The 13678-nt window shown below is 38.1% G+C and overlaps 1 protein-coding gene across 4 annotated transcripts in view; it reads right to left on the bottom strand.

The window, feature by feature from the left end:
- The window catches only part of MAPRE2 (microtubule associated protein RP/EB family member 2), a 94455-nt gene that overhangs the window by 26733 nt on the left and 54044 nt on the right, over positions 1-13678 (bottom strand). For all 4 annotated transcript variants that reach the window (XM_026064423.1, XM_026064421.1, XM_026064424.1 and 1 more), the window contains 2 exons: positions 12695-12822; positions 442-587 (listed from right to left, as the gene is read on the bottom strand). In XM_026064423.1, coding sequence (XP_025920208.1) covers positions 442-587; positions 12695-12822 — 274 coding nt within the window. The remainder of the gene's footprint in view (positions 1-441; positions 588-12694; positions 12823-13678) is intronic.

Here is a 13678-nt window from a genome sequence, read left to right as displayed (position 1 = left end):
CTTCTAAGAGCAGGATATTTTCAAGTTATTTTGCTGGAAACTCAGGGCATGAGTAATCTTACTGCACCTAAAACTAAGGCTATAGTGTTCACTGATGGTAAGGATTTTCCAACAGATGGTATTTTATCAAAAGGGTGTCTGATATTAAGACGTAATGAGTTAGGTTGTACAATTCCTCAACAGACACATGGACTCAATTTTCACTTTGTACCTAAATGGAGCATGCCAATTTTATTTCCTCATGCCTAAATACCCTTTTCAGTTGTTGAAAGGTCAAGAAGGGCATTTTCACATAAAACTTGTAACTCCAGTTCAGGATCCAAAGTTTGAAAAAATGGACTGTAAGTATTTTGAGGTTTGTTTTCTCTGTTTGTTGACTTTAACCAGTTTATACAATTTGTGAAACTTGTAGGGGTTGAACTATAAATACAGAATGCCTACCTTATCCACATTCATTCTTTTAAACGATGCTTGCAGAAGTTTGAAGTTGTGAATGTATTCATGCTCCAGCTTTGCTTGAAACTTTACTTTCTTCAAGCTAATGCACCCTGGGAACAACATGTCCATGAACTGGCAGTAAGCTGCTCCTATAACAAGAGAGTGAATTGATATTAATCCAGATGTCCCCACCTAAGACCAAATGTCATTTATTGTCAGAGGAGAAAGCAGCTGTGCTGAATAAGTCACTGCTGTAATTCATTCTAATAGTATGAACCAAAGACCTACTTGTCTACTGTACACTGAACAGTGTGACATAATTAATATGGAGTTTTTCCATTCAGTCTGGATGCACCAAGCACTGCTGTGTAACATCTGAAGAACCACCGTGGCTAACGAAATGTAAAACTTTCTTCCATTAAAAACTGGCGTTCTTGAAGTCCCTATACACAGTAGAACTGTCCATACAGTGAGAAGATGGCACTCAAAAGTTGCAAGCTATTCTACAGCCCAATGGCAATCAAGTCCACAGCAATCAATCAAGATTGCATCAAACCACAGTTTAAAAACAAGACTGCAAAGCTCCAACTCATGAATACACACTAGTCAGCTTCCTCCATCGTTACTGACACTACATCTCCGGTGAGAAACATTTCCATAAGTGGCTTTACCATATTCCACCCACTGCCCACAGATTTTGTAAGCTGGCCTGTCAGCTTTAGTTCCCAATCAAAACAAGGTTACTAAGTTCAACTTCAAAGGCTATGTGAATTTAGATATTAGCACACAGGAGTGAGTGAGCATGCACATGTGTATGTGTAATCCAGCACAGAGTGGTAAGTGTTTGGTAAAATGTCTAAAAAGCATACTGAATACAATTAATAGGGGTAGTTTCTATTGCATGCAGAGTTCTTCCTCCTGGAACATTTTCACGTCACCATCATCTGCCAAAAAAATTTTTATTACTGCCACACTCAAGTGTTTGGAAAATTCAGGCTGCAAACTTTTGAGGAAATCAGAGGAAAAATGATTTCAGTTCTTTAGGAGAGAGTTCTCCACTCCATGAAATACTTTAAACGCAACGAGGATTCACTGAAGACCATTTCTGAAGTACAGAAGTGTGGAGCATTGTCGCCTCCATTGAGTGCACAAGCCAGGGAAGTGATCACCTAAATAATCACAAGTTACATTTCACTTCTGCAGAAAGGACTTTTGTGCATTTAGTGCAGATAAGTTTTGATAAACATGTCAAGATCTCACCTAATGGTTTAGCTCACTATCTACAAGAACTACTTTTATCAAAAAATAATGCTCTTTAGTGCTCAGACAGTGGCCAAATTAACAAAACTGGCTCCTGGCTTGTCCAGTTTTACAGGAGGGGCAACAATAATTTAAATTTTACCACATTTCCCCCCATCACCGTGCATGCATTTTAAAGGGAACAACTTTAAGCACCAAATAGTTCTCATTCTCTKTATCCATTCAACTATCACACGAAGAGTTACAGAGCTTGTAACTTCCCCAAAAGTGAAGCAGACTTTAAGACTGGAGTCCAAAAAAGTTATCTAAAATATTGATATGAGATTTGATAAGGGACTGACCAAGATCAAGCTTTAGTGCTGAAAACCACTGCTGTCTTTTTAAATTCTTTTTGCATTGCCTAGCTTTGTGGGGGAAAACTGGGGAAAAAAAAATCTGATCTTCCAACRACACCTTGTACTTAGCTGTTTGCAATGGTTTTGATATGATTAGGAATCAAAGCAAAATATTCCCTATAGGAAAAGCAGCCTTCTGGCAAGTTACAAACATCAGATGACACACTTGCATCTTCTTGTAGAAAGCTATATAAATGAAATTAGTTATTCAAAACTCACCCTGAGCAAAAGAACTGGTAAATATACACCAACAGAAAAATGACTGTTGAAAGCATGTATATACAGATTATTGTATCACTTGATTACATTTATTACTATTTCATTTCATGCAAAAGATTATGCAATTATTTCATGTTATAAATTGAACTTGTTCCCAACTCCATCCTTTCATCTCCCCCTTAACCCAATTATAAGCTTTACTCTGATATCTAAGTAACCGCCTGAAGGCTTTGAAAATTCACTGCACGACCTTTCATCTATATCCTTTTAAGAAAACTAGAAACCTAAAGTGTTCACATGAGATTTTTTTCCTTCTGCTGGTAATGCAAATTCCTCTTGCATGCCTCTAGACAGAGTCTTACTAGGCTTAAGACTCTAGCTAAGATGCTTCTCTGTCTTCTTCTCATCACTTTGGCAGTTGTTTCTGTACTTTTTGTCAACCAGGAGGTGGTTCTGGGTTCACACAATACTCAAGGACAGGAAACACTAGAATACATCCACATTACAGTATAAACCTGACCTGTGGTCTCCGATACAATAATGAATTCTGCTGCCAGACCCCAGCAGTAAGATTTTATTACATTGATAAACACAACTTATTAAAGTGCTCCTTCCTAAAGTACAGCGGCAACATATAAATACAGGCCGAACTAAACACTATAAAATACAGAAAGAGGAAACTCTTCTCGACTCCCAAAAGGCAGAGGCCTCCCTACCACTGCAACAGAAAAAAAAAAAAAAAAAAATCAGAAGTATCATTACAGTTAACTGTGACTACCTGTAATCCAATTCGACATTGAGCTTAAACATATATATTTATATATAATATTATATAGATATTTTACTTATAGGTAATATTATATAGATATTTTACTTATAGGTAATATTATATAGATATTTTACTTATAGGTTTACCCCGTAAAGCTTGTAAATTATTTGATAACTGCCATATTGCGTTTCAGTGCTAAACCGCCACGTGGCAGAGTCAGGATGCCACTTTCTACACTGACAACTGCTGAGATCTCACAGAGCTAGTGGAAAGAGCAGCCCTACTCAAGTAATACAAGATTGCTAAGCCTTTACTTCTCAGCCAGAGCATATAAACACACTTGGTCCTCTGCACACTGGATAGCATTTTGGGCCTATTCAATTTACCACGCAACTGAACTTTCAATATAGCTGCAGGGGAAAGGAATACTTTTAACAAAACATAGTGAAAACAGCAAGAGATAGTGACACCATGGCTTCTGACAGATACCTCTTGCATAACTTATAGGAACAAAAAGGGGTTTTATACCACTATATTTTATACAAGATTAAAAAATTTCTTTACATTTTCTACCAAAAAAAAATCCAACTAAAATATATGCATAGGTGTTGGAAACACTGCCCAACCAGAACTGCTATTTCAGAGTTAATATGTATCTATTACCAGAAAATTGTTTTATATACATAAACATGCACACGCACAAAGAAATCATTTGAAATCTCTTCAAGTGAAAGATGAAAATTATAGCTGGTAGCACTCCAGGACAGGGATTACTGAGAACGTGGTAGACACGTCAGTGTTAAAACCCTCCTATTCTGTTTTAGCTAACACAAGCAATTTAGAATCGCAGTGTAAAACTCATTTCATTTTTTGATCTGGAATATTGAAGCAGCCATTGGTTACAGGAGCTATTCAGAGGCAGGGTCCCGAAAAGCGCTTGCAAGCATGGCCGTACTGGATTTCCCGCTGACGAGCAGACCCTGCTCTCGACCCAGCYGGCGAGTGGAAATCCTGCGCTCGCTTTCAGCACAAATGGCACAGCGACAAACTGCTGACTCCACACTGCTGGATTTAGCTCGCATACAAAACTAAAGAGCAAAACTGCTCTATTTGACTTGTTTTAAATATTTATAAGAAGATAACTGAGGGAAGTCACTATTATGAGACTCACTAGCCTTGAATCTGGCTAACACGCTTGATACTGCTCCTTCGACCAAGCAGAAACCTATGGCTCGTTTTTTCCCCTCTTCTTCCGGAGGAATTTCCCTGGGGCTGGGATCTAAAAGCCGAGCAGCATCACTGCGCTTGCAGAGCGGGGGTGCGGATGCGCGTGGCCAGCCAGGCATCCAGCAGCTTTGCTGGGTTCCCTTCCCAACACGCGGGGCGCAGCGCGCCGGGCCGAGCAGGCAGGCACTGCTCTAGCAGGGGAAGGGATGGCGAGGCAAAATTAGCACACAGAACAAACTGAGGATTACAAAGGTGATCATTTAAAGCTGTTACAATTGAAAAGTTTCAGCACATGCAGTAGCAATGCTGGAAATTTCTACCATATTTATAAAATCAGAACATTTTCTATATCATTTTCAGAGGTGTAGATAATCTTCCTCTACTCCTCCTTCTAGTACACAAACGTGAACTCGGTCTAGCTTTTTCCCCCTATACCTCCCTTTCCCTGCTTCTCCTTCCCAGTTCATACTGTTTTATAGTTTGCTCTGAGCCATATGTACTCTCAACATCATGGATTTTCATTTTTCTCCTCTCTCCTCATTTTCCCACCTCCTCTTCCATCACTCCACAAATGCAAAAAAGGGTGCTCTTGATAATCAAAGATACTTCTGCTTCTGACTATTTAAGTTACAAGGAAATTAAAGCACATAGCAATGAACACAACAGAAAACTACTTACTCAGAGACGTTGCTTTCTATGAAAGGTCCTAGATTTCTGCGGGAGAACCAGATTAGATGCCTGTTTTTTGAGCAGTTATGTTTATATATTTAAAAAAGACTACTGAAATAATTATTTGCAATCTAACTTCCTCTTTTAATATGAAATAAAATAACATAAGCTCGACTATTCCCAGCCTGCTCTTTGTCCCCTGCAGGAGTCAGATCAATCCCTCACATCAACTAGCAGAAGACTCTATCTCTCCCTGTTCATCCCTCCATCCCCTGCCGTGTGTAGAGTCAAAAGATCCCAGAAAGACACACAAAATCACACCAGACAACATGGGAACAGACGGGGCCTGTCCGTGTCAGAGGGGCATCTTATTTTAATTCTAAGGTTGAAAACACAGCAAGAGAAACTAAGTTTTACACCAGTGCTTTGCTAGGAATGTTTAGGAAGGATATGCTCCTAAAACAGCATGCAATTCAAGTTCAAACATTTCAAGCATGTCTTAATAGCACTGATTTTCAGATAGTCATTTCTGAAAAACTGTATTTGGAAAAAGGCTAATTGCATATTTTTCTTAGAAATTAAGAACTTTTTTTTTTTTTGGCTTTAAAGGAAAAATTTTTTTTCAGATAACCTAACAACATCTATCCAACGACATTAGATATAAATTCCTGCAAATTATTCATTCACCCTGAAGTTGCAACAACGTCACCACACATTTGGAAAATACAGCACTATTTGTATGCGTATTAGTCATAAGCACTTTAGTTCCTAAGTGATTCTTGCTAATGCTGATGGGAAAGTACACACACCCAGTATTTTTGTTGATGGGACCAAAAAAAAAAAAAAAAAGCAGTATCTTGCAAGGAGCATATGTGGCACAGTAGTTTCGATGAGAAAGGAAAAAAAAAATGCAGAGGCCAGCAACGATTGTTTACACTAGAGCAGCATTTTGGTCTCACCTTTTAGCTCAAACTTCCCAGAATTGCCTCCTTGTAAATGCTTTTGAAATAGCTACAGAGTAGGTTTTTGCCTTAGATATTGAAGYAGAAAGTTTAGATTTTCATTTAGATTTCAAATGCTTATGTTCTGTCACGCCACACTCCAGTGGTTTTTAAAAACACTTTTGGTAGTAACCGGGCAGGTCTGTGAGCATGAAGTTGTATTACATATAGGCACATGATTAATACATAGTACAATTCCTGTTGAGGGACTGTGCCCATTGGGGGGCACAGTCTTCACAGCCCTATTTGCCTTTCCAGTAGCACCTATATGACCTAGGGTATAGATCAACACATAGTTCAATTGCTCATATGAAATAACCTAATTCAAGAGGTTTCGGCCCACTTCCTGGCGCATGTTCCAGCCCACTGCAATTTACTGCCTGCTTAGCAGTAATGAAGCAACTGTTCATGGGGCCATGCTGTAAACCATCAACAAAGCAACTCTGTTTTAAGCTTCCCCTCCCCAGCAACAGTCTTCCAAGGGCATTTAAAAAGATAACAAAAATGATGCAGCGTAGAGTACAGTCCTGTAAATAGTTGCATGAGCACAACCGACTCACTGAGGGCAGAATGAGTGCCTGCATACAGACGGGAACTTCTTAAAGCAGCTTTGCCACCACAGAAGACATACAGAACCGTCTACTTCCTGCAAACCTTACTGACCATTATTGAGACGTGCTTCTAAATTACTTGTGCTTCAGAAAATCCTATGCCACACAGGGAGGGATTTGTATGACATAATCCAGATATCCACCCAATATTTTAAATAATGCATACTGGAGGGAGCTTTCCCCTGTGTTAACTTGGATTCTCAGTTTCTTAAGTAAGTAAATCATTAAGCTGCTCATAAATTATGCACAGTAGAGTTTTCAATACTTAATTTTTTAGTAATAATTTATTTTGGAATTCATTAATTTTGAAATGGGCAGAAGAAAACAATTTCAGAAAACATATTTCCCATGTAACTTAAAATAGCTGTGTATCCCACAATGCCTTAAAAAAAAAAAAAAAAAAAAAGGCAGGCAAAATCTGACAAGCTCTTTAAAGAAAGGAGGGAGATAGAGCAACTGACTGTGAGTGACAATGTTATGAGTAATTAAGTAAAAAAGTGAAAACCTTGTTTAAGTTCTATTCCTTCTGAATTCTTAATGAATGACATTTTAAGAAAGAATTAATATTGGCTGAAAGTCTCATGATACTGCTTTGCAAGCCTCCTTAGAAAGTTTTGAAAATGATCTTAAATCCTATCATCAACATTTATTGTATTCCTTTAATCCTAAACATCATATGGAAGACATTAAGGAGTCATTTACACTGAGCATCCTCAGTACAACATGTCAGTTCCTTGAAACATGCCTTGGTTTCACTGTGCATATGGGATCAAGCCATGTTTTAATCATGTTTCCAAGTTACTCTAGAGACCGCAGCTTTGCAAGGCTGCAAGCTGAGAAAAAACAAGGGTGAAGCATGCTTCAGCTCAGCCTGCACCAGTACACCAAGACGTGCAGAAACCATGCTGGCAACAAATGCTCTAACAAGGTCCTATAATGCAGATTTTAGTAACACACATGTAAGAAGTTAATGGCTTAACAAGGACACTGAGCAAAATACACCTTCAGAGACATGAAAACTGAAACAAATATTATGCAACCAAGTCACTGAACACACTTCCTTTGCATATATATAAATGACAAGCAGAAGAAAAATTCCTTCTCACCATCTCCCTGTCTTGCAAGCGAGCTTCTCCTCCCAGCCTTGTGCTCAAGAAGATCTTTACTGTGTGCACCACATCAAAGCCAGAGAGAAAAGCCCGTTGTAACACCAAGCATGCCTCACAGGGGAGCTTGTCCGGCTCGTTGCTTCGTATTGATACTGAAGGGGCTTGAGACAAGCTGGTGCCGGATGTAGGACGGCTTCACTCCAAATGCCGCTGTACTGGTAAACCTAGTGACCAGCCCCCCTGAACAGAGGGCTTTCTGCAAGGCACCCAGGCACTGAAACACCTTGACAACTTTCACAAGCAAAGAACAAGCTTCCTCACTGCAAATCACCAATCAGAAGGCACAACAGGCCAGTATAGACCGTGATGAAGTTCTCCCCCCAAAAAACAGCCTGCAGAGACAACCCAAAGTCAAAGAAAGAACAACATTTGCCCTATCTTCTGCTTTCATTTCTTCTAGATTTGGGGGGGGGGGGGGAAGAGCACTAAAAAATTTATCTATAAAGTGACGACAGCATATTTTCACAGTAGAAGGAACTCCAGTCAAGATACAGTATAATTCCAGGAGTCATCACATGAAAAATTCCTGGTTGTGACTGCCTTTGCCCAGGCATCACTGGAGAAAGCATCACAGTCTAAAATTTCAAAATGCATGTGGTTTACATGCTCATTTTACAATATGGACATTTATTTATTAAAAGCAAAGAAGAAAATAAAATGCATTTAATCCTTGATCCTTTCACACAAATCCTGATAGACAGAAGGTCTGTACACACTGGAGGCCAGACAATTTGCAAGTTTGTAACTCTACAGAGAATCTTCAAATGCAGTAAGAAAATCGGGTGAGATTCTGTATCCGCTTCATCTCAAAGGATCACTTGAATTCAGCTGAGCCAGAACTTAAACTTCACTTCAGGCTGCTTTTTTTTTTTCCCCCCCCTATGGACATACGTCATTTCTAGCTTGCTTGCTCATAACTTACACAGCTTATACACTTTGTGTTGTTTCTTTACAATTCAAATACAAGCCCTCTGTAATTCTCTGTAATGGTCTCCTGCCTGACTCTTATTTTGAATATACTCTCATGTAGCAGCCAAACACTCAGTATTCCCTATAGATGAAAAAATAGTCTTAGTAAAGAAAATTTAGTTATCTATTTAGTTAGGATTCTTAAAAAGCCACTGTTTATTCATTACAAAAATGGCACGACTCCTAAGAAACAAATAGTGTCATAGTTCATTTGAAACTCCTATTCCCCATGCATATGGCTGTTGCACAGGGGGTCCTACTACATTAAATCCTATCAGTTCTTCTCTAATATTATTCATTCACCTGAATCAAAGTAAATGCTCCCTAGTCTAATGCCCACCTAAAGGCAATGCACTATATCTTAAATTACAAACGTGGTTTACAAATTTCATACTCAGGTTAACAGTCTTGCAGAAAGTCAGCCTGGAGACCAACACTGACAAAACGACACTCTCCTAAAGCTACGAGAATTCTCTTGCTTTGAGATGCTCAGAGAGTTTTTCCCATTTGTATTGTCGAAACTAAACTACCAGAGGAGCTGCAGACTAAATTTAGACCCTCCAGGGCTGTATTCATCCATAACCTGGTCTTTTTGGCACATCACTACTACAGCAGGCATTCAGAAAGCTCAGGGGACACTACACTTTGCTCGGCCTACTTAGCAAGGACAAAAACACATCTAAGACTCAAGAAGAATACAAATACTTTATGACTAAGCCAGCTTCTTCCTTTACTGCTTCTCATCCCAGCTCTGTTCCTGTAACTGGCAACCGGGAAACAGGCTGGCATTTCCACAGCACGTACGCTATCAGAGCTACTTCTCCACAACAGTGAAAAAACAAGGCTGATTGCTTTTTCTTTATTAAGAACTGGCACATAAAGCTTTAGGTATGCTTTTGAGCTCTGAATAAAACCATCAGTAAAGGCTGAATGTCAAATTATTGCTTAAGCTCAAAATGTCCAAAATGAGTGCTAGGCTGGATGCAAAACTTAGGCACACATGAGGTCTTGCAGTCAGGTGCTGAACACCAGGAATGTAAGGCAGTGACAATCACAGCTAGGTGGCTCATGCCTCCTAAAATCAAAGCCTTTGTGCTTTTCATTCAAACTTATTCCCCCTGCTTCTTTGGGGCCTTGTTTTTAGCTTTTTTCTGGTCTTTTGATTGCTCCTTATTGCAGGAAATGAATACAAACTGAATATTCATATGACAGCATGACAAATCTTAACACCTGTTTCTTGAAAAGAAGAAGAAAATTCCCATATAATTTTATATTAGTTTATAAAAATCCAGTTACAGTGGCTCTGTAACTCACTGTTAATGCTGTGAAATGCTTCATCATGTTACAGAGCTTCCCACATATTCCTTCTCTTTGAAGTTTTTGAAAAATGCTCATATTTTATGGAAACTAATGTTAAGCTGCATAAAGACTGCAAATGCTTTAAGGAACATCAACTAAAGGAATGCTAGAACGACTGAAAGAGACCACCAGTTTTCACGCTATGGTCCATACTGTACTTGCTGGGGGTCTGCCTCTTACTTGGCTGGTGGTCATTTGTGCTACCACTCCTCCTAGTTTCCATCTGGTAAATTACACTAAATAAACTACACATACATTAAAYAAACACAGAAAGATTCCCACAATTTCTTTTCCATCTACCTTCACTACCTACAGGGATGTTTTGCAACAGCATGTGAGAAATGAACTATGCAGCCTCGAATGGAAAGAAACTAGTCCAAAAGACTACTGTGCTCTAGTGTCTCCGATCATCTAGCAGAGTTTAGATTCAACAGTTCAGACATTAAAGTCCTTTGGACCACAGAAAGGACTGTGCTAGCAGGGGAGAATGCTTCCTCATATAAGGAAATAAAAAAAACCCATTTGGGGACTGTAATGAACATTCATGTAAAAGTAGTAATACGTAAGTATGAAGTATCAAGCCAAACAGGGAAATTCAAATTTAGAGGTTTAACTCATTAAGATACAGATGTAAAAGCCTCAAGTAACAATAGCAATTAATATAATCCAGGAAATTCTAAAGGAATAAAAGATTTAATTTTACACAGGATGGGAGCACAAACTCTAATGAAAGAAGCTTTTTTCAGTTTTTCCCTTGTGGTATGTCCTAAAATCCTCATTGGAGGTCACAGAAAAGAGTTGTATAAGAAGCTGCACAATAAAATGGGACAATGAGTTTGTGACAATTTCCACACTTCTGCCTGCCTGCCTCACCCAGCTGAAGTCTCTATATCCGGATCTTCTTGAGTATATTTAACTCATTGTATTCTGCATAATCAAAGCTTTCTTAGATCACCTCTTCCCTATTTTGGGAAAGCTGTTTTTTTAAGCCCACACACATTTAACTTGATGGAGAGTTAACTTCAAAAGCTTCCTTTCAACTGTTTAAGAGCATATGAATAGCTATGTGGGAAAAAAAATCAATAACTTATCCTGTCTAGTATACTTCCTGCTTCAAACAATGGCAAATGTTGGGTATTTTGGGAAGAAAATGTGCATTTTCTTGTATCTTTCCATTTCTTTATAGGTATATATATACTCCTATATATACTCCTATATATACACACACACACAGGGGCGCGCGCACCCCCAAGCCTGGATTTCCTCAATATACAATTCACCAAAAGGAAATACTCAGACTAACTGCCAGAAATGTAAATATAACAACAGGTAGGAATAACATTTTAATTTCAAGTTTAAAAGCTGTCAAAGAATTTATTTCCCATGTTCTGATGTCATTAGTTACTCAGTATATATCAGTTACTTACATGCACTTTAACCTGCACTTTGTCAACCTCAATTTCATGATCACTGCATTTCTTTAAGCATGTCAGACTGCTTCTGCAGATATTTGTTTTGTTTTGTTTTGAATTTTAAAGAATATGCTATGGGGCTGTCATCTTCAAACGATTTTCTCTACCTTTCAGGGAACATATATGAGACAGAAAAATCATCAAGAATGGTAGGTAAATTCAAGTATCTGAAGAAAAGACCCCATTTATGCATTTCAGCTGGACCAGTAAATAGCTGAGAAGTGGTAATATGGTTTCAGTTCTGTGTGATTAGAGCACTGTGGTTGTAAATAAGATATTCCCAGCATGTCACTAGTGTCTGGAGCTAGTGATCTAGTTAGATCTCCTCCAACATAAACATCTTCAATTTTAAAAATCACAGCAGGAAATTGGAAAGAATCACTCCCCAGAGGCATCCATGTTCTTAGGAAAGCATTGGCCTTTGTCTGTGTCATTTCTAGTCATCATCTAGTTACAAAACTCTGTTGTTTCACATACATCCTGTAGTTTCCACTTTGATTAACCAAACTGTCCAAAATATTCAAACCATTACTGTTTTAGAGAGCTCATTACTAAATTTACTTACAACAAGAGTTCAGTTGCATTTAAAGGCAGATTTGCCTGGCAAATTTTTGAAACTTCTTACAGCGGCTAAATGTTGATTTCCTAAATTTTAAGTTTTTCTTCACTTCACAGAGTCATACTTTGGGTATTTTTATGCAAACACTAGCAGGAATTTCAGAACCATTACCAGGAATGAACAGGTGCTGGAGAATTTTATTCACTTGTGTTTTCAGTATTCTGTCACATTTTAGCTATGTCCACTCTCCCTCTGAAAAGATACCACCCTGGTAGCATTAAAACACAAAAGCTTACCACTGTATTCTTTTCTTGCTTAGTCAACTTTTTTATTACTTCCATGCATCTTCTGCTACATTCATGATGTTCACCTCTGCATTTGTTATGCCTTCTCAAGGCACCTTATCTTTCCATGATTAACATGAACACAAAAACGTTTCCTTTGTTTGTACATACATTAGCCTCTTTTCTCAGAGTAATTGTTTTATGTCAAAGCTAAAAGTTATCTATTTTCAGCAAATCAGACTTTTAAAGCAGTTTTTAAATAAACATTGGTAGAACATATCACACTTTCTTACCTGAACAGAGTTGTTCGACTTTTGTGTAGTTTAAAGCTAATATATCATTAACCCATGCGATGATGTCATGTCTGCTCATAGTCTCTTGGGTTATAGAGGTAGAGTACACGTTGACCGCCATTCCCCAACTAGGAAAAAAAGGACAAAAAAGTATTTTTGACATTTTAGTAATTGTTTTCCAAATAGAATGAATTTAGACATCTTGTTCAAAGACAAGGAACAGGAAGAAAAGCTGCATCACTAGAGAACCTTCTCTTTTATGGAGAAAGGAGGCTCACTTTTTAATTCTTTAGCAATGTATAACCTTCCCAACGCCCTCTTGGAATCTATGAACATATTTCTCTTGCTGTCATTGTACACTTAAATAACATACAAATCTACAGTATTCTCTCTCCTTAATGCTAATGAAGTAGGAACAAAAAGAATCAAACATAGCCTAAAGATATAAACACAGAATCAGAGACCTGGGATTGTCATTTAGTGCTGCATGAATACAGTGATTTGGTATCTCTACATCAGTTTTTGCAATTGCAAGATGATCATATTCCCTAAATTAGTATTTTAGTTTCAGATAAATTCTAGAAGATGAAGCTGTTCTACTCACTCAAATACTGAATTCTTACTGAGATAGAGACCTTTTGGATCATCAATTCAGTGCCCAACAGTCACACAGCATGCCAGATAATCCTTTTTTAAAAACTTATCAACCTCTGTCCTAAAAGTAAGTCAGATGTGTACCCCCAACAGTCCAGTTAGAAAGCTGTTTCAGAACCTGATTCCTTTAAATGATTAGGAACATTTCCTATCAGTTAAAATCCATTTATTCTTCTGCCACCATTATCCTATAGTTCAAATGGCTTTTTACTCCCCAGAGCTGATTTCTTAATGTATTAGAGATTGCAATTAGTCTCTGTACCAATGCCCAGACAGGCTAGATTAAACAAATCAATTCTCTGAGTCTCTTATAAAGTCAGATCTTCTTTT

The sequence above is a fragment of the Apteryx rowi genome, unplaced genomic scaffold (genome assembly GCF_003343035.1).
Source record: "Apteryx rowi isolate R43461 unplaced genomic scaffold, aptRow1 scaffold_216, whole genome shotgun sequence".
Classification (NCBI taxonomy): Eukaryota; Metazoa; Chordata; class Aves; order Apterygiformes; family Apterygidae; genus Apteryx; species Apteryx rowi.
This window is presented reverse-complemented; position numbering and strand designations above follow the sequence as displayed.